The sequence below is a fragment of the Desmodus rotundus genome, chromosome 4 (assembly GCF_022682495.2).
Source record: "Desmodus rotundus isolate HL8 chromosome 4, HLdesRot8A.1, whole genome shotgun sequence".
Taxonomy (NCBI): domain Eukaryota; kingdom Metazoa; phylum Chordata; class Mammalia; order Chiroptera; family Phyllostomidae; genus Desmodus; species Desmodus rotundus.
Genome location: NC_071390.1, coordinates 66,823,701 through 66,843,450, shown reverse-complemented (window position 1 = coordinate 66,843,450; position 19,750 = coordinate 66,823,701). Strand labels below are relative to the sequence as shown.

The window sequence follows — 19,750 nt, the reverse complement described above, 5'->3', positions numbered from 1 at the left end:
GCAATGCATATAACTAACAAAGGAATTATATCCAGACTGCTACAAATTAATAAGATAAAGACAAACAACTTGATTTTTTTAAAACAGGCAAATGAAACAAGTAACTAATAGCAGATAACATAAATATAAAATTACTGATAATAAGGAAAATGCAAATTAAAACCACAATGAACTATTTTATACCTTTCAAGTTGGTAATAATGAAAATCCTGACAACATGTGGGTGAATGTGAGGGACCACACAACCCCCGTGCTCTACGGATGGAGTGTCACTTGGAAGAACTTCTTTGAAGAGCATTTAACCAACCCAGGAATGCTAAAGGGGCACATGTGCTACAGCCCAGCAATTCCACTACTAGGTTCCCTAAGGAAAGGCCAGCGTACATGCATATGGGGATGTGGACAAGAAATATGTCTGCAGCATTATTTGTATTTGTGAAAAATGGGAAAAACTTAATGTTCATCAGTAGGACCATGAGTAAATAATTTTCAGCATATTTATATAAGGATACCAATAGAACTGAAAAAGAAATAGAGTTGTGGATAAACCCCAGAAATAGAATGTTGGGTGAAAAAAGCAAGTTGCAGAAGTACATTACAATATGAGCCTATGAAAACCTGTGGAACTTATATGTGTGTGCATGTACACATATTCCTGATAATTCAACAGGATAAGAGTTACCAATGGAGGAGGGTGAAGGTGAATGAGCTCTAGAATGCATGCATACTTGGCTTTAGTTTACCTGATATGTATGATTTACTTTGCATGGGTGGGAAGTACCTGGGTATTTATTTTGTTTTGAAAAAACTTTGTATCTGAAAATTGTTTTTATTTTCTGCCCTATAAACTGAGTTGTCCCTTTCATTTGTATATAAAAAACCAGTGCATCAGAACTTTGCTAAAACTACAAAAAAGCTAGATAAATTTTAAACACAATTGCACATAGTAGGCCTTCAACAAATATTTGATAGGTGAACACATGATCGTGAAAGCCCCAATATGCAGAACAATGGCCAAGTATATTTTGTGCTGGTCTTGAGCTAAACACTGGGCCAAACACTTACCTGCATTGTTCCCACTAATCCTCACAACAACTGGTATTAATATTATTCCCACTTTACAGAAACTGAAGCTGAGCCAGAGGATAAACTCAGAGGATCAGTTAAGCCACAGAGTGGGAAGTTGAATTACTTCACGCATACCTAAGTAGCATGTGCATGTCTAAGAAATTTATGGCAACCACCTGGAAACTAGCAATCACTCAGAAACTTTAATCTCTGGGAAGAAAAAGTCAGTCCTTTTGTTGGAAACTTGTGTGGTAAGATTATTTCCCTTCCCAGGAATGAGAACTCTGCTATGATGCCTTCCTAACAAATTCCTATGCCTCCTCACTGTACTGGCAAACCCCTCAAAGACCAATTTGCAGGCAATTGACTCAGATGCATCTAGATCGTCTTTGAGCAGTGGGACTCCAGGAGGCACTCTACAATAAAGCAAATTGGGCCACTGTGAGTTGAACAGTAATTGTACACTCAGCCAGATCCTCCCAAGGCTCACACTCCTTCCTGGGACCTCAATGGGCACTTCTGGAAGCTGTGTTAACTCTTTCAGGCCACTGGGGTGCTGTTTGATGCACAGAGGCAATCATTTATAGAATGATACCATGGAGACCCCAAAGAGTTAAGGCAACTTCCAAAAGGACCTAATTTTTTTCCCAAACTGGGACTTGCATGCTGGAATATTGCTCAATATTTTTAAAAACTTTTATTTACTCCCATTATCTAAGCTGCACCATCGTGCCTTGTAGCTCTCCCCTCACATGAAAGAGAAAGGAAATGATGCTATGCTCTCCAGTGGAAAATAAGGAATGACAAAAGCTCTTGAGGAGACGGGAAAAAACCCTCACTTTTGAATGACAGAGAACCTAGTTGATTTCCAAGTATGGCAGCAATATTACTACTTCTTCATTATTGCAGAGTTTGGTGGTTTGGTCTTTAAGTGAACTCAAAACACTTTTGAGACTTTATATGAATTTCCCTTGCTAGTGTGACATAGTTGATTCTCTCCTTTGTAAACAAAAAAGTGATGCATCAAAATTTTTGTTAGCACAACAAAAATGTCTTTTTCCCAAAATGGGAATAAATCATGTTACAGTCCCACTCTGACAGGATAGAGTCAAAGATGGACAAGGAGGGGTATTGACCCTCACCATCCTCTCTGGACACCACACTTGGAAATAATCATTGGTTATTCTTGTTAGTATACTTAATGTTATTTATTGCTCATCCTTTGTCAGTTGGGTGTTGGGAACCACCCTGCCTGGTTTCAGAAGCTGTAACCCTCCATGGCTAAGGCTGAGTGAGAGAACTTGGGACCCTAAGCCACTAAGGAAGCAAAGCATATCTCCCTGGCAGGGGTGCCGTCTCTGCCCCTTTCACTTCACCTTGCCTGGCCCCCAGTGGATGACCAGTTAGCCAATGACAGGTAAGATTCCTCAAGGTAGGGATGACCTAAGACAGGCACAGTCATGAGGGGGGACTCAGGGAAGGACTTGGGGGGCTATATAAAAAGGGAGTGATGGACCCTCGCCACTCAGCTTTGGCATAGCCTGAGTCTTCATTCTGTCTGCAATAAGTCTCCTAATCTCTTGGCTGCCTTACTTCTCCTGCCCAACTTAAACCTGAAACAATGCCAGAGGTGGGTGTGGCCCCGTGCTGGAAAGAGCAGGTTCCCCGGGGCAATCAGGCCTAAGAAAGAATGCATAAAATCCTGTGAAACCTGCTTTGCTAATACCCTCAGTTTAAATGATAAGTATCCAAGCATGAAAAGAGTTTTTTCCCCCAAATTTTATTGCCCTTTAGCTATCTGACCCTGACTCTAAATAAGCCCTCATAGTTCTCTGAATGTTATCTATTGTTTGATCATTACTACCTGACAATGTTTGATGAGCTTTATGTATATGCCCTGTATTCCTATGCAAATAAACCCAATAAAAGCCCATTGAGGAAAAGGCTCTTGGCCCTTTTCCTTTGAGAGTTTGGCCACCTTTCCTCTCCAAGCAGATCATGTCTTGGTAGAATTATTTTCGTCCATGGTAGACAGGGGGCTCTGCAGGCAAAGATCCCCACAGTTGGGTTCCTGCATTTTTTTAAAAAAAATATTTATTTATTTTTAGAGAGAGGGGAAGGGAGGGAGAAAGAGAAGGAGAGAAATATCAATGTGTGGTTGCCTCTCATGCACCCCCTACTGGGGAACTGGGCTACAACCCAGGCATGTGCCCTGACTGGGAATCGAACTGGTGACCCTTTGCTTCGCAGTCTGATGCTCAATTCACTGAGCCACACCAGCCAGAGTCCCTGAATGGTTTTTATGACAATGATTAACCACACTTGATGGCATGAAGTCTGAACCACTGGCCAGTCACTTAGCCTAAATTGCATGCCTGTGTACACCCACATGAATGCACACAAATGCACATACTAACACATGAGCACATGCACACTCACAAACACTCACTTCCAAGTATAACCAACTGAATGTTGATTGCAATCCCTCCACAGTAAGAAATGAATAAATTTCTCCCCACATTACTCACTGCTAGTTATCTGTTACTATAAAACAAACTACCCCAAAACTGAGTGGCTTAAGATAACAGCAATCATTTTTTCTGTGGACCTGCAATTTGGGCAGAACTCAGCAGGCAGAGATTTTTCTGCTTTCCTCAGCTGGGGCAGCTAACAGGGGCTAAGAGATCCACTTCCAAGATGGTGCACTCACATGGCTGGTAAATCACTGCTAGATGTCAGCAGCACAGGCAGCTGCAAGATCAGGGGCTTTGGTTCCCCTCCACATAGACTTTTACATAGGGCTGCTTGGTCTTCCTCACAACATGGCAGCAGGGTGCTAAGAGTGAATGTTCCAACAGACAGGAAGAAGCTACAAGTTTCTGGAGATCTGGGCATGGAAATGTCACTTCTGCCTTATTCCATTAGCCAAGCCATCACAAACCCGCTCAAATTCAAAGGAAGGGAACATAGATGCTACCTCTCAAAGGCAGCAGTGTGAACTCATTTACAGCCTCTCTAATCTACCACATCCATAGGTCTCCTTTTTTCCCCCCATGTTGTCCCACCCTCTGTTTGTCTGTCCCAAACAGTGAGGAATTTTACACTAATTGCTAGGGATTCCCTATCTCACTTCCTGCTTTCTCTCAAAGCATATATTCTAAGAATAATCTTCAACAACTACATCTACAGCTCTAGCTTTCTCCATGTCTACTATCATGCAATGTCTATGCAACATGAGGACCTGAAGTGTTTCCCTTCGCCTCAAAGCAAACTCAACTGAAAGCTAGAAGGATCTGCCCATGCTTGCTAAAGGAACACCTTCTCCTCTCGGTGTGAAATCCTATGATAAGAAAAGTTCTAGGAAGAACAGACATGAACAATAGTCAATAGTGTCTTCTGATAGCGACAAGGTAGGTGGGTTCATGGGTGGAACATCCAACCTGTTGCATGGGTGGAACATCCAGCCTGTTGCACGGGTGGAACATCCAGCCAATCTTCTGAGGAACATAGTGAACAGCCAATGGCATCGCAGCATATATGAAGGTTGGAGGCCAAAAATTGTAGAGGACATTGAAAAATAGATGGTAAGGAGATTGCTTTGGGATGGTAAGGTCCATGGGACCAGAGCAAGGACCAGGGCTGTTGCAGCCCCAGGCCTGGCACCTGCTGGGCCTGCCACAGGATTCTTGGATGAGAGCTAAATCAATAGCTTCCTCCCCTACCAAACAGGGAGGATAGAGCTGCACCAGGATGGGCCTGGAGGCTTGAAGTCACTGGGGGTAATAAAAACAAAGTGGTGGACACACAGGGATGGTGTTCACCAGCTGAGACTGTGGATGCTGGCTGGGTCGTTACCAGAGAAATTGGGGAGACGGGTGATACGTGGAGAAGAGAGAAGAGTTGGGCCATGTTGGACCCTGACCCAGATAGTCTCCGGTCTGGTTGAAAAGTTGGGCTGTGTGAGAGGCTGGGTGCTTGTTAGGAGCAGCAGGCTTGAACAGGAGGATTTTGTTCAGAAAAGACTCTCAGTGGCTGTTTAGGGAACTATTCTGCAGTGGCCACACCTCAGCCCCCACTGCCCTAGCAGCCAGGGCCCCACCACTGCCCCTGCCACCCCACAACCGGCTGAACCCATACCCCTGTGCTTAAGCAGTGGAGGCCACACATCTGCCCCTGCCGCCACAGCCTTAGCTGCGCTCCCAACCCCATGGACAGGGTTGTGCCCCTAGCACCCTGGTGGCAGTGCACTGCTGCCGCACCCCTGGCTGGCTTGCTAAGAGGAAGGAGGAGGCCCACCCCTGGCAGAGCAGAGCAAAGCAGCAGGGCTCAGGGAGATAGCAGTCCCCAGAAAGAATTAACTCAGTGGAGGAGCTGAACTACCCTGAAGAGACTTTGAGAGTGCCTAGCACTTAGGACAAGAAAAAGGGAGAAGGTGGTATGTGAGTTTTCCCTATTTAGAGCACCTCAAGGACAGCACAACTGGTGGATTGAAGGTGCCAGCCTGGCACAAACGAGCAGTAGAGGCCTGGGAGCGAATGGAGGAACTGGGCTGGAAGCTGTGCAACTGTGAAGATTGTGGCCCAGTCTGGGCCCCCATCCTCCCAAAACCATAGGAAGGGAAAAAAGTGAAGCCCAACCCCCCAGCCCAGCATACTACAGCCAGGAAGACCAGCAGAACTTGCTTGGTTGGTTTAAAGTCAGCAGGTGGCTTTCTCCTCTCTTTCATTCTTTTTTCTTTTCCCCAAGTGAAACAATAAGACCTGGAGCTGTGAAAGGACCAAAGTCAGACTCAAAGAGGAATCACAAGGCTAATCCCAACAACTGAGAAACTGAAACAATTTCACTTTGTTATTCCAGAGAACTTGCATGTTATTGTTTATTTGTATTATTATTTTTTCATTATTTTTACTTCTTTCATTTTATTAGTATTTTTTATTTCTCTTCTTTCTGTTTAATTTTATTCATATTATTTTTTGTTTAATTGCATTGTTTGACTGGTTATCCTGGTTTTTCTCTTTCATAGTGTATTTTAATTTTCCTTCTTTAATTTCACTTGTGTTCTAATAGCATACTACTCTGGGTAGTGTACTTCCTATTCTTGTTATTCGGATCATTTAGATTCTGTCATATGATTGTTGTTCCAGTATTATTGTAAATAATAGTCATTCCATACAGTTGAAAATACTACACAGCACCCAAATATCCACATCTTAGCCCATTTCACTGTCTTCCGGAACTTTATTACTGTTATGGTTAACTCTATTCCCTCATACACTATTCCTATTTTCTATTGTTTACTCTCACTATACCTCTTAACCTGACCTCCCACAAACTCTCTATTTTATGGACTCAACTCACAATCCTTCCCCTCTCTAACAAGAGTCTTATCTCTTTTCCACCCTTTCTAAAAAGTGGCTAGTTGGGTGAAATATCATGATTAACACTATACTTATCCAAAGGATCTCTTATCTCTTTTCTACGGGATGGTACTTAAATTCCATAGAATATACTTCCGCTGTCTTAATCTGTTTTGCCTTCAACCTCCAACCGATCACATAAAAGAGTAGGTGGGAGGTGTGAACACCAATACACTTGCTGGAGGAGAGAACTCACCAACAAAGGAACCACCAACAGGTAATAAAGGAAGATGGTGGAGGAGACAGTGAAAGCCACACTAACTTCCACCCAGGACCAATCTGGAATTACAACTAAATGGTGGAGAAATTATCCAGATCAAACAACTAAACAATAGTGAGAGAGAAGCCTAATATCCTCAGAGAGAAACAAGAACCAGCTTTGACACAACCCGTCCACAATGGCATAACACCATACAATACATAGTGGGTGGACTTACCGTCAGTTAACCAGCTGGAGGGAAGGACCCAGCAAAAAAAGACCCAAAAACAATCAAAACTCAGATACATCCAAAGAACCAACATAAATGACAGCCCAAAAGCATTAGGTTCTAGAGATCAAGGAGAACGCACCACTGAACTCAAAGGTATTCTACTATAGAAGTTCATGCCATGGAACAAGGGAGGCAGAACAGATCAATTTAAAAAGCATAGGCTAACAAGAAGAGTCCCACAAACAGTAGGAAGACAAAGAAACAATCCCCAAATGAAAGGAAAGGAGGGAGCCTCAGAAAGAATGCTAAATGAAATAGAGGCGAATCAACTATCACATATTGAGTTCAGAGCAATAGTTATAAGGAAGCTCAGTGAGAAGCACAGAGAATTACCAAAAACTACATGGAAACCACAATGAACTCACTGTAAACTATATCAACATGAAAAAGGAAATAGGAACAATAAAGAAGTGGCAAGAGGAAATGAAAAATACAATTTCTGAACTGAAGAACACAGTACAAGTAATCAAAAGCAGGCTTGATGAAGCAGAGGATCGAATCAGCTAGCTGGATGACAAGGTAGAAAAAAACACCCAGAAAGAGCAAGAAAAGGAAAAGAGACTCATAAAGAAGGAAGAGGTGTTAAGGGAACTGCAGGGCAACATGACATGATGTAATATCTGTATAATAGGGATCCCAGAAGGATAAAAAGAGCAAGGGATAGAAAACCTGTTTGAAACAGTAATGATGGAGAACCTCTCTAATTTGATGAGAGAAAAAGTCACACAAATCCAAAAACACAGAGTCCCAATTAAGAGGAACCCAAAGAAGCCCACTTCAAGACACATCAAAATTACAATGGAAAAATTCCAAGACAAAGAGAGAATCTTAAAGACAGTAAGGGAGAACCAGAAAGTAACATAAAAGGGAGCCGCGATTAGATTGGCAGCTGAATTCTCAATGGAAATGCACCAAGCCTGAAGAGTATGGCAAGAAACATTCCAAGTAATGAAAGCCAGAGGCCAGCAACCAAGATTACTCTACCCAGCAAGGCTCTCAGTTAAAATGGAATGCCAAATAAGGAGTTTCCCACACAAAAGAAGTGTAAAAGAATACACGTCCACCAAACCATCTCTGCAAGAGATGCTAAAGGGACAGCTTTAAGACGGAAGAAGAAGAGCGAGAGAGAAGAACACAGATATGAAAAAATGGCAATGAATAAGTACTCATCAATAATAACCTTAAATATAAATGGATTAAGTACTCCCATCAAAAGACATAGAATAACTGAATGGATAAGAAAACATGACCCACACATATGCTGCCTACAAGAGACCCATCTCAGGACAAAAGACCTACACAGCCTGAAAGTGAAGTGCTGGAAAGAAATATTCCAAGCAAATGGAAAGGGAAAAAAAAGCAGGGGTAGCAATACTCATATCAGACAAAATAGACTTCAAAAGAAGAATCATAAAAAGAGGCCCAGAAGGTCACTTCATAATACTCAAAGGAAGAATCCACCGAGAAGACATAAACATTGCAAATATATACCCATCCAACATAGGAGCACCCAAAAACATAAAGAAAATCTTGAAGGACTTCAAGAAAGATGTTGACAGCAACAAAATTATAGTAGGGGATTTCAACACCCTGCTATCAAAAATGGAGAGATTCTAAAGAAAATAACAAGATAAATATGGCGGCATTGAACAATGTCCTAGATCAAATGGACATAAATGATATGTATAGAGCCAATCATAGGAAGGAAGCAAAATACACATTCTTTTTAAATGCACATGGAACATTTTTAAAGACAGACCACGTGATAGGACACAAAGCAAGCCTCAACAAATTCAAGAAAATTGAAATCATATCAAACATTTTCTCTGACCACAAGGGACTGAAACTAGAAACCACCCCAAAGGAAAAAAAACCAAAACACTCAAAATCATGGAGACTGAATAGCATGCTATTAGACAATGCATGGGTACAGAACGAGATTAGGGAAGAAATCAAAAACTTTCTGCAAACAAATGAAAATGAACTCACAACAACCCAAAACCTATGGGACACAGCAAAGGCAGTCCTGAGAGGGAAGGTCATAGCAATACAGGCCTACCTTAAGAAGATAGAAACATTTCAAACAAACAACCTAACCCTAGGCTTACAAGAACTGGAGGAACAACAACAAAGACAGCCCAGAGCAAGTAGAAGGAAGGAAATAACCAAGATCAGAGCAGAACTAAATGACATAGAGACTAAAAGCACAATTGTAAGGATCAATGAATCCAGGAGCTGGTTCTTTGAAAAGTTAAAAAAAATCGACAAGCCTTTAAGTAGGCTCATCAAGAAGAAAAGAGAGAGGATCCAAATAAACAGAATTAGAAGTGAAAGAGGAGAGATTACAACTGATACTACTGAAATACAAAGGATTGTAAGAAATTACTACGAAGAACTGTATGCTAAGAAATTTGAAAACCTAGGTGAAATGGACACATTTCTAGAAAAATATAATCTTCCAAAACAGAATGAAGAAGAAGCAGAAAACCTGAACAGACCAATAACAGCAGAGGAAATTGAAGCAGTCATCAAAAAACTCCCAACACACAAAAGCCCTGGACCAGATGGTTTCACAGGAGATTTCTACAAAGCATTTAAGGAAGAGCTAACCCGTAATCTTCACAGACTATTTGAAAAATCCAAACTGATGGAAGACTCCCAAACTCTTTTCATGAAGCCAGCATCATCCTAATCCCAAAACCAGATAAAGACACAACCAAGAAAGAAAACTTCAGGCCAATATTGCTGATGAACATAGATGCTAAAATCCTCAACAAAATATTGGCAAACTGCATCCAGCAATACATTAAAAAGATCATACACCATGACCAAGTGGGATTCATCCCAGGGATGCAAGGATGGTACAATATTTGCAAATCAATAAACATAACACATCACATCAATAACTGCAAAGACAAAAATCACATGATCATATCAATAGATGCATAAAAAGCATTTGATAAGATACAGCACCCATTTCTGATAAAAACACTCAGCAAAGTGGGAATACAGGGAGCATTCCTCAACATAATAAAGGCCATATATGAGAGACCTACAGCCAAAATCATACTCAATGGACAAAAACTTAGAGCTTTCCCACTAAGATCAGGAACAAGACAAGGAGGCCCTCTCTCACCACTCCTATTCAACATAGTATTGGAAGTCCTAGCCACAGCAATAAGACAAGAAAAAGAAATAAAAGGCATCCAAATTGGAAAGGAGGAAATGAAACTGTCACTGTTTGCAGATGACATGATAGTATACCTGGAAAATCCTATAGAATCCACCAAAAAACTACTCAACCTAATAAATGAAATTGGCAAAACAGCTGGACACAAAGTCAATACTCAGAAATCAAAGGCATTCTTGTACAACAACAATGAAACATCAGAAGTAGAAATCAGGGGAAAGATCCCATTTGGTATAGCAACAAGAAAAATCAAGTACCTAGGAATCAATCTAACCAATGAGGTAAAATACCTGTACTCAGAAAACTACACAACACTGAAGAAAGAAATTAAGGAAGACACAAACAAATGGAAGCATGTACCATGTTCATGGATTGGAAGAATTAACATCATCAAAATGGCCATACTACCCAAAGCAATTTATAGATTCAATGCAATCCCTATTAGAGTACCCATGACGTATTTCACAGATATAGAACAAACATTGCAGAAATTTATATGGAACCATAAATGACCCCGAATAGCTGCAGCAATTTTAAGAAAGAAGAACAAAGCAGGAAGGATCACAATACCTGATATCAAACTGTATATTACAAGGCCACTGTGATCAAAACAGCCTGGTACAGGCATAAAAACAGGCACATAGACCAATGGAACAGAACAGAGAGCCCAGAAATAAACTCAAGTCTTTACGGTCAAATAATATTTGACAAAGGAGGCAGGAGCATAAAATGGAGCAAAAACAGCCTCTTCAACAGATGGTGTTGGGAGATCTGGACAGCTACGTGCAAAAAAGTGAAACTTGATCACCAACTTATGCCATACACAAAAATAAACTGAAGATGGATAAAAGACTTAAATATAAGTTGTAACAACATAAAAGTCCTCGAGGAAAACATTGGCAGGAAAATCTCAGACATTCCACACAGCAACATCCTCACAGACATGTCCCCTAAATCAAGGGACATAAAGAAAAGAATAAACAAATTGGACCTCATCAAAATAAAAAGCTTCTGCATGGCTAAAGAAAACAGCACCAAATTACAAAGAGAACCAACAGTATGGGAAAACATATTTGCCAATGATACCTCAGACAAGGGCCTGATCTCCAAAATATATAAAGAACTCACAGGACTCTATTCCAGGAAGACAAACAACCCGATTAAAAAATGGGCAAAGGACTTGAACAAACACTTCTCCAAGGAAGACATACAGAGGGCCCAGAGACATATGAAAAGATGCTCAGCATCACTAGCCATCAAAGAGATGCAAATTACAACCACAATGAGGTACCCTCTCACACCAGTCAGAGTGGCCAACATAAACAAATCCAAAAACAAATATTGGAGAGGATGGGGAGAAAAGGGAACCCTAGTGCACTGTTGGTGGGAATGCAGACTGGTGAGGCCACTGTGGAAAACAGTATGGAATTTCCTCAGAAAACTAAAAATGGAACTGCTTTTTGACCCAGCAATTCCGCTGCTGGGATTATACCCTAAGAACCCTGAAACACCAATCCAAAAGAACCTATGCACCCCAATGTTCATAGCAGCACAATTTACAATAGCCAAGTCCTGGAAGCCACCTAAGTGCCCATGAGCAAACGACTGGATCCAAAAACTATGGTATATTTACGCAATGGAATTCTATGCAGCAGAGAGAAAGAAGGAGCTTATACCCTTTGCAACAGCATGGATGGAACTGGAGAGCATTATGCTAAGTGAAATAAGCCAGGCGATGAGGGACAAATACCATATGATCTCACTTTTAACTGGAACATAAGCAATAGAAGAAAAAAGCAAACAAAATATAACCAGAGACATTGAAGTTAAGAACAATCTAACAATAGCCAGGGGGGAGTCGGGTGGGGACAGTGGGAATAGGGGATTGCAGGAACTATTATAAAGGACACATGGACAAAATTGGGGGGATGGTGGGGGTGGGGGAGGGAGGTGGGTTCAGCTGGGCTGGAGTGGAGGGATGGGGAGAAAAGGCATACAACTGTAATTGAATAACAATAAAAATTTTAAAAAAGAAAGAAAATAGCATTAAAATTAGAAAATGCAGTCAATTGTAACTGAATAACAATGAAATTTTTTAAAATAAATAAATGATAGCCTTGCTGTATAGAATAAAATAAAAGAAAGAAAGAAAGAAAAGATAACCTACTGTATGGGACAACCTATTTACCTCGGATACCACAGACAAGGGTTCAATCTCCAAAATATATAAAGAACTCACATGAATCCACTCTAAGACAAGCAACCCAATTAAAAAATGGGCAAAGGATTTGAACAGACTCTTCTCCAAGGAGGACATACAGAGGGTCCAGAGGTATATGAAAAGATGCTCAGTATCGCTAGTCATCAGACAGATGCAAATTAAAACCACAATGAGATACCATTTCACACCAATCAGAATGACCATCATAAAGAAAGCAACAAATAACAGCCATTGGAGAGGTTGTAGAGAAAAGGGAACTCTAGTGCACTGTTGGTGGGAATGCACACGTGTGGAACCACTATGGAAAACAGTATGGAATTTCCTCAGAAAACTAAAAATGGAACTGCCTTTTGACCTGGCAATTCCACTGCTAACATTATATCCTAAGAACCATGAAACACCAATCCAAAAGAAGTTATGCACCTTAATGTTCATAGCAGCACAATTTATGTGCTTCCAAGTACTGGAAGCAACCTAAGTGCCCATCAGTAAATGAATGGATCCAAAAATTATGGTACATTTACTCAATGGAATTCTATGCAGCAGAAAGAAAGAAGGAGCTCCTACCCTTTACAACAGCATGGTTGGAACTAGAAAGCATTATGCTAAGTGAAATAAGCCAGACAGTGAGGGGCAAGTACCATATGATCTCACCTATATGTGGAATCTAATCAATGAAACAAACAAGCAAGCAAAATATAACCAGAGACATTGAAATTAAGAGCAATCTGACAGTAACCAGAGGAAAAGTGGGAGTGGATAATGGCGGGAAAGGGTGGAAGGGTTTTCAGGAACAACTGTAAAGGACACATGGACAAAACAAAGCGGGGGTGGAATCAGGGGAGTGAGGTAGGGATGCTGGGGTGGCAGGGGTGATGTAGTGGGAAAAGGCAGACAACTGTACTTAAACAACTATAAATTTTTTTATTTTTAAGAACTAAAAGTTCTAGGAAGAACATAGCCCAAGATGCTTGGCAGAAAAAGAATAACAGTCAATTGAATCCTTCCTAAAAGCACTGCTCTGCACACGGAGAAGTCATTGGCTCTCTGCTGCTTCTTATGTGATGCATAAAACCTCCTCTATGTCTAAAACCTTGTGGAGTCAGCTATCCAGAAGTAGCATCTGTTTATACCCAAAGGGAATGTAGGTACTAGTCAAGCAAAGCCATTGTCCAGTGAATCATGGGGTAGGAACAAAAGCTGATGTTCTGTGTTCCACAGACCCCAGCACTGCCTGAGTGAGCCTAGTGGTTAATGACAGGGGCTTAGGCAGAGTGCCCGGGTTAAGTTATGCTTTCCACTAACAACTTGGTAACCTTGGCCAAGTTTTATAACATCTTTAAACCTCTCTTTCCTCATTTATAAAGCTGGGATAAAAATAGTCCCCACTTCACAGAGTAACTATAAGGACTTGTAAACATTAAACAAAATTCCTGTTTTAGCTAGTTAGAGCTTGATGAATATTACACTCTATCAGCAGCGAAAGTAACCACTTGTTCTGGCTAAGATTACTCCTCTTTGACCTATGATGGGGAGAACAGGAGTGATGGAGCTTAGTGGAGGAAGAGAACCTGCAGTTTTGAATGAAAACTTTGTTTCTGACTCATCCCCCAGGGGCATCTCCCTGCTATGGCTCCAATGCCCAGAGACTCCATTAAGTAATTCTTTATTACCAAGACAGCAACCGAAATATTGAGTAGGTTCACTCTTTGACACCCTACAGTTGTGCTTTAACTGTGAAGATGAGACAATGAGGCTAGAATTTATTATGGAACCAACCATGCTCTTCTTTGGACTTGCCTAGTAGTTAATGCAGATGTATGTATAAACAATGACAGGGATGAGGGGAAAATGTGTCCTCTGCTGTGTTTTATAGGAATCAGATATGAGAGAAGGCCAAAGAGGAAGTTCTTTACGCAGAAGATGCCAAAGAAGCCCCTCCGAGGGAGTCTGCAATGCAAGACAACATCGATTATCAAATCTCAACACTGACTGGGATGGGACACACACTGTCATCAACCTTTGCCAAAGTTCTAACTACACATGAGCCACCCTTTCCGTGCTGGGTGTGACTGACAGAGTCTGGCCCAGTTACACAAGATTCCACTACCCAGGAACATAACTCTCTTTCCAAGCAGGGCCACAATTCAAAATCTCTTGTCTTAGAATAAAGAATATTTCAGATCATCTTAATTTTCTTTGGGCCCCAAATGCAAAAAGCCAGGTATAGAGAATTGAGATCTACCAAATAAAGCATTCCAGGACTCTTAAATGTTCTCAGAAGTCTCCCAGCCCAATTGGGCCATGGTTTCCATGACAACCAATACATGAATAAGGCTTTGATGTTAATGGCCACATTCCAAAGGACCTGGTATAACTTTTTAAGTCCTGATATTTCCAAGGGAGTTCTTTATATATGACCTTGAAGAACACTGGTTTATGGTTATAAAATCCAGAACACAGTGGTTACAACCTTGATTTCTTACACAAGGACCTATATTCCAATGGATGCTTTCAGTCCTCATCTATTGCTCAGGTTTTATCTTCACTACATGTGAAAAAAAACCTCCTACCTTCTCCATGTTTCTTTCCACCACCAACTTTTAATGAAGAAGCCTGAGGGCTCTGTCTCTGGCTCTGGCAGGGTTTTATTAGTCAGAATAGAAACATAGAAATAATATGTTTATAGACATGCAGGACTTAATAAAATGTAGATTTTAACAAATGATTAAAAGCCTGTAATAGTCTGCTTCTCCAGGGTTCATCAGAGGTGGACTCCTGGAATCCAAAACATAGGTTGTGTCAGTAGTTTGAGGAATCATGGTGACAGGATCTTAAACTGTATGTATGTGGGTAGTATGCTGGAAGCTGGTGGGAAGGTCATAGGGACTGTGTCTGCTTCCCATGTACCCTGGATTTCACAGTCATCATCTTATCTCACCCTCACAGTCTCCCAGCAAAGTGTTATTGATTATACTTTACAGATGAGAAACTGAAGTTCAGTAGTACTTAGTAACTTGCTCAGGGATGCACAGCTAATAAACAATGGATCCAGAGCTTAAGCCCTGCTGGCTTCAGCTTGAAAGCCCATGGATCGTTATGCCTTCAATCACCAGGATAATGCTTGGGACACAGAGACCAATATCAAGGTCCACTTGTAGTAGGAACTGCATGCTACCCATGGGGTCACAAGGACAGATGCCTATAGGGTCAAATAATATTAAATGAGTAAGGTACATGGGGTAAAAGATATTAGGGGGGTAGGGGACTGGGATAAAATAAGAGACCAAGACCATTTTCTGTCTAAAAGGGGTGCCTCTAAACATCTCCATACAACTGCTGGCATTACAGCTATCAAAATTTTCAAGAAACTGGAAATCTGATTTTCAAGTGAAAATTTTTCATTTGGGGAAAAATGTCCAGTAATTCATTTTTAACCCCTATAAGCCAAATAAAACACATTCTGGGTACTATTCAATATCCTCTGCTTTTGGACTGAACTAAAGAAGATAAGGATAAAACCTCTGTCTTCTTTACTCTTATAGATCCAGGCCCTAGAACAGAGTATATATGCTTAATAAATTTTTGTACAACAAATGAAGAAATTCTCAGATCAACACTCTGGAGAGAGGTGAAGAAGTATAGAGCCCTGGCTGTCAGATGCAGAGTACTTTCATCAAAGCCAGGTTGCCCAGGTTAGTGGGAAAGATACAATATAGCAGATGAACCCATACATATTCCTGGTGAATTTCGGTCAGGGTGGGAGGCAACTCACATTTTTACTTTGGGAAGCACAAAGTTGATCTGAGAACTGGATGAGACTGAGCTAGCTCCCAAACACTGAGACTGTCAGGGGAGGGAGGTTAGAAATAAAAAACCTGAACCATTTCTCCTAGCCTCATTCTTCTTTTCCAGTATATTCCCTGTATTCTAGTTATCCAGTCTGTGAAATGGGATGAATGGGGTATACAAGTCCAAACCATGGAGGAAAATAATGAGTTAATGAACAATAAGTTATTGGCAGTTTTTACAGAAAAACATGCCTAAGTATTCAATGCCTGTTATAAATATGATCCCAAGAAGATTCTGAGTCATCTTTGAAAATCCATAAATATCTCTGGTTAATAAGTTAGATGAAATGTTAACAAAGGGGTTTCCCAATAAAAACCTGCTTAATCCTCCAACTGTCTTAGTCTATTTTCAATGTGAAAAGTGTCTCACATTCTCTGTTCTTTGATTGTAGGTATGTTTTTAGAATAATAACTCAAAATTAATAGTCAAGCAAAAACTAAGTCCTCATAAAAAGATATGTTTCCAACTGTACAGCTAGCCTTCAATATATTCAGCTCTAAAGCACACCTCACTGTCAGGAGCTTTGTTCCAAGACAACAAGGAAAATCACTTGTGCCTATGCTGTCACCAGCTGCCACTAGCCAGAGTGTTCGCCCAGTAGACAGGCTAGACTTCTCCCACGTGCCTGTAAGCAGGGAAGGGAGCACTGCTTTGATGCTCCTCACTTATTATACCTCAGTTTGCACTACTGGCACAATTTGATGTTCTGGCTCTCCCAGGCCCCAGTGTTGGCATGACCAGAGCTTGAGAATGCCAGCCAGCCCAGTGACTCATGTCTCAAGACACATACTCCTTTCCTAGCTCCCAAAGGAGTTGGTCTCTTCCCTGGCTTTTAAGCTAGGATTATAGCTGAACAATATAACTTTTTTAACTAAAGAGACAGTATTACCCCATAGTCAATAGTTCATTCATTCCCAGCCCTTCCTCATCCTGGAGAATAGTTTTGCTTGACATCTTTATGAAATAACACAACATTCTCCTCTAAGCAAGCACAGACCACTTCTGATGATATTAAAACCAACCAACTCCAGCTTCCAGTCATTCCAGAAGTATCCCCAGAGCACTGTATGATAAAACTTCAAAAATAAGAATACTAACCTTTAAGAACAGTGGGAGAAGACTTAACAGGCTCCTCCGACGCTCAGCTGGGCCCCTATGATCCAACTGCTGATATTCCAGAAACTTCTTTTCTACCTTCTCCCAGAGAGCTGAGGGGCCTTGTAACTGCCCTCCATGTGGGAAATCAGACTGGCCTTCAGGCTGGCCTTCATTTTTGGAACCTGGATCCTTAGCTCTGTCTTCAGCCTTTGAAACATCTTCTGCCTCCATGCCTTTGCAAAGCAGCTCTGAATTCAGAACAAAAAACAAAAATGAAAAGTCCTTTCACAGCACTTCCTGATAAATCTGGTTGTGGCACAACATACTGTATGCACTCATTCCAGTTCCTACTGAAGATGGTTCCTCTAAGAATCTGAAACCAACTAAAATAGGAAGACTTTGTAAAAAAGAGATTCAGATTTACAGTTACTCACAGATATTGACAATCTAGCATGTGCTGGGCTTTCTACACAGACTCTCATGAGAGAGATGTGTATTCTGAATTTTTCTACTTGGTTTAGCAAACCAACTGGGCCCAAAGCTATAGGCACAGCTAGATGTCCAGTTGAAATGCAAACCTTTAACATGAAAGCCCATTTTCTTATTTCCTGGTGCTGTACCTCTTTTAAAAGACTGTTGATAGGAGAGACATGTGGAAATTATCTTACCAATATTTGTAGAAGCAAGTAATTCTGTACCTTCAATTATAACTTCCTTCTACCCCACAAGTCTAAAAGATATAGGTTTTTCATTCTCAGCATTATTTGATTTGCACTCAATATTTGTAGAGGACTTTGTCCTCAGAATGACTTCCTAACTCTCCATGCTAACTTGGACTAGCAAAGCAGCTCTGAATTCAGAACAAATGCAATCAGGATCAGTTTGTGCAAGCTGGAGGTCTCAGGTCAGTAGGCATAAGGACAAACACTTATGCCATTAAAATAGCCAAAGACTGATGTGCCAGATAGGTAACCCTGAGAAGGTAGCTTTATCTGTGCCCTTGACTTTTCAATTGTCATAATCTTTAGGTGGGTCACGACTGACTCGGCACAAGAAAGGTTTCTTTATTGTTTATTTGTCAAGAGTGCAGGAAGCTCCAAGAAGGGACCAGACTGTCCAGGCTCCCTGAAAGAAGCCCTCCACCCCAACCACAGTGTCACCAGGTAGCAATCATCCTGGAATCTGACCAGCAAACAGCAATCACTAAGCACAGGGTAGCAACCAGGCAGACGGACACATATAGTGGGTTTAACAGTGTTTTGCTCTGGGCTGCAGCAATGGAGGGGGTGCACCCTGCTCTATTTTTAGCCCCCCACACACACACACCTTGCAGGATGGAATGGGAATGAACTAAGGATCACATGGCCAGACTAACCATCCCCTCGTTGAAATTTTCTCACTCTTTATATGCAAAATTCCACGTGTCCCTGCCTTTTCTTCTATCACATATACTTATTACTCAAAGTCTATTTTCAGAAATCATTTTATTTTTACAAAATCCATGTAAATGCAATATTGAAAAGTGGGAAGGTGTCAGGAAGAATATCAAGCTTTCCCATACCCAGAGAAATGACTGCTGATATTCCTGCTTCCATCTATGAATATATAGTTTAGTAAAAACACACTAATGATATTGTTAAGGCAAACCTTTTATGTATATTTTTGCTTTTTTTGGTTGGTTTCCTGGAGGTTGGTGAGGATTTATTTGTTTCCTTTTGGGGGTCGACCCTTAGGGGTAGGTGGTAGGGTGCCTCATGTTCCTCAGTGTCTGCATAATCTCTTCCCTAACCTGGGCCAGTCTCCTCTCTGGCTTTGTTAGTTTATTCATCTGCTCCTTGGACCTTCATTGTCACTCCCTATTTCCTTCGCCACCATCCTGCCCACTGTACCTACTTGACAGCATGGGTTCCTATAAAATATGGCCCAAATGTGAGATTTCTGAATCCCTGCATTGAAAGGTGCCTGACTGACCTTCTGCATCTTTTCTACAGCTCACTTTTTCACTCAGCATTATGTCTTCAGACCTAACCATGCAGCCCTTTGTCGACTTCATTTCTTCTAACTGCTGTCTCCTGTTACAAAGTAGGAAGGCATCAGGTGCTATTTGACTTGTTTGCTCTGCAGTAATGATGGCTCATTCCCAACAACGTCCTGTACTGCTCTTGATCCTGTCCTGACACTCCCATGCAGGTCTCCTCAGGCGCTGCATGTTTCTGGTTCTGGGTATGAACACGGGAGCAGAAATGCTGAACGAGGGTATATACCTGCTCAATTCAACTATGCATCAGCAGCTAAGCTACCTCCAGAAACCTGGAAGCAGACCATAGTCCACCCACGGAGCACATGACAGCCCCTCTACCCTCTCATCCATACCCCTGCTTTCCACCACCCAGCTTTCTAATGTTTGCCAATC

General features: G+C 41.2%; 1 protein-coding gene across 5 annotated transcripts in view; it reads right to left on the bottom strand.

Moving 5' to 3' along the window:
• Positions 1–19,750, bottom strand: part of WDFY4 (WDFY family member 4) — a 353,171-nt gene that overhangs the window by 315,230 nt on the left and 18,191 nt on the right. For all 5 annotated transcript variants that reach the window (XR_008426691.2, XM_045196058.2, XM_053922799.1 and 2 more), the window contains exon 2: positions 17,338–17,585. Coding sequence is in view for 4 of the 5 variants with exons in the window: in XM_045196058.2 (XP_045051993.2) it covers positions 17,338–17,585 (248 nt within the window). In the remaining variant the exon portion in view is untranslated. The remainder of the gene's footprint in view (positions 1–17,337; positions 17,586–19,750) is intronic.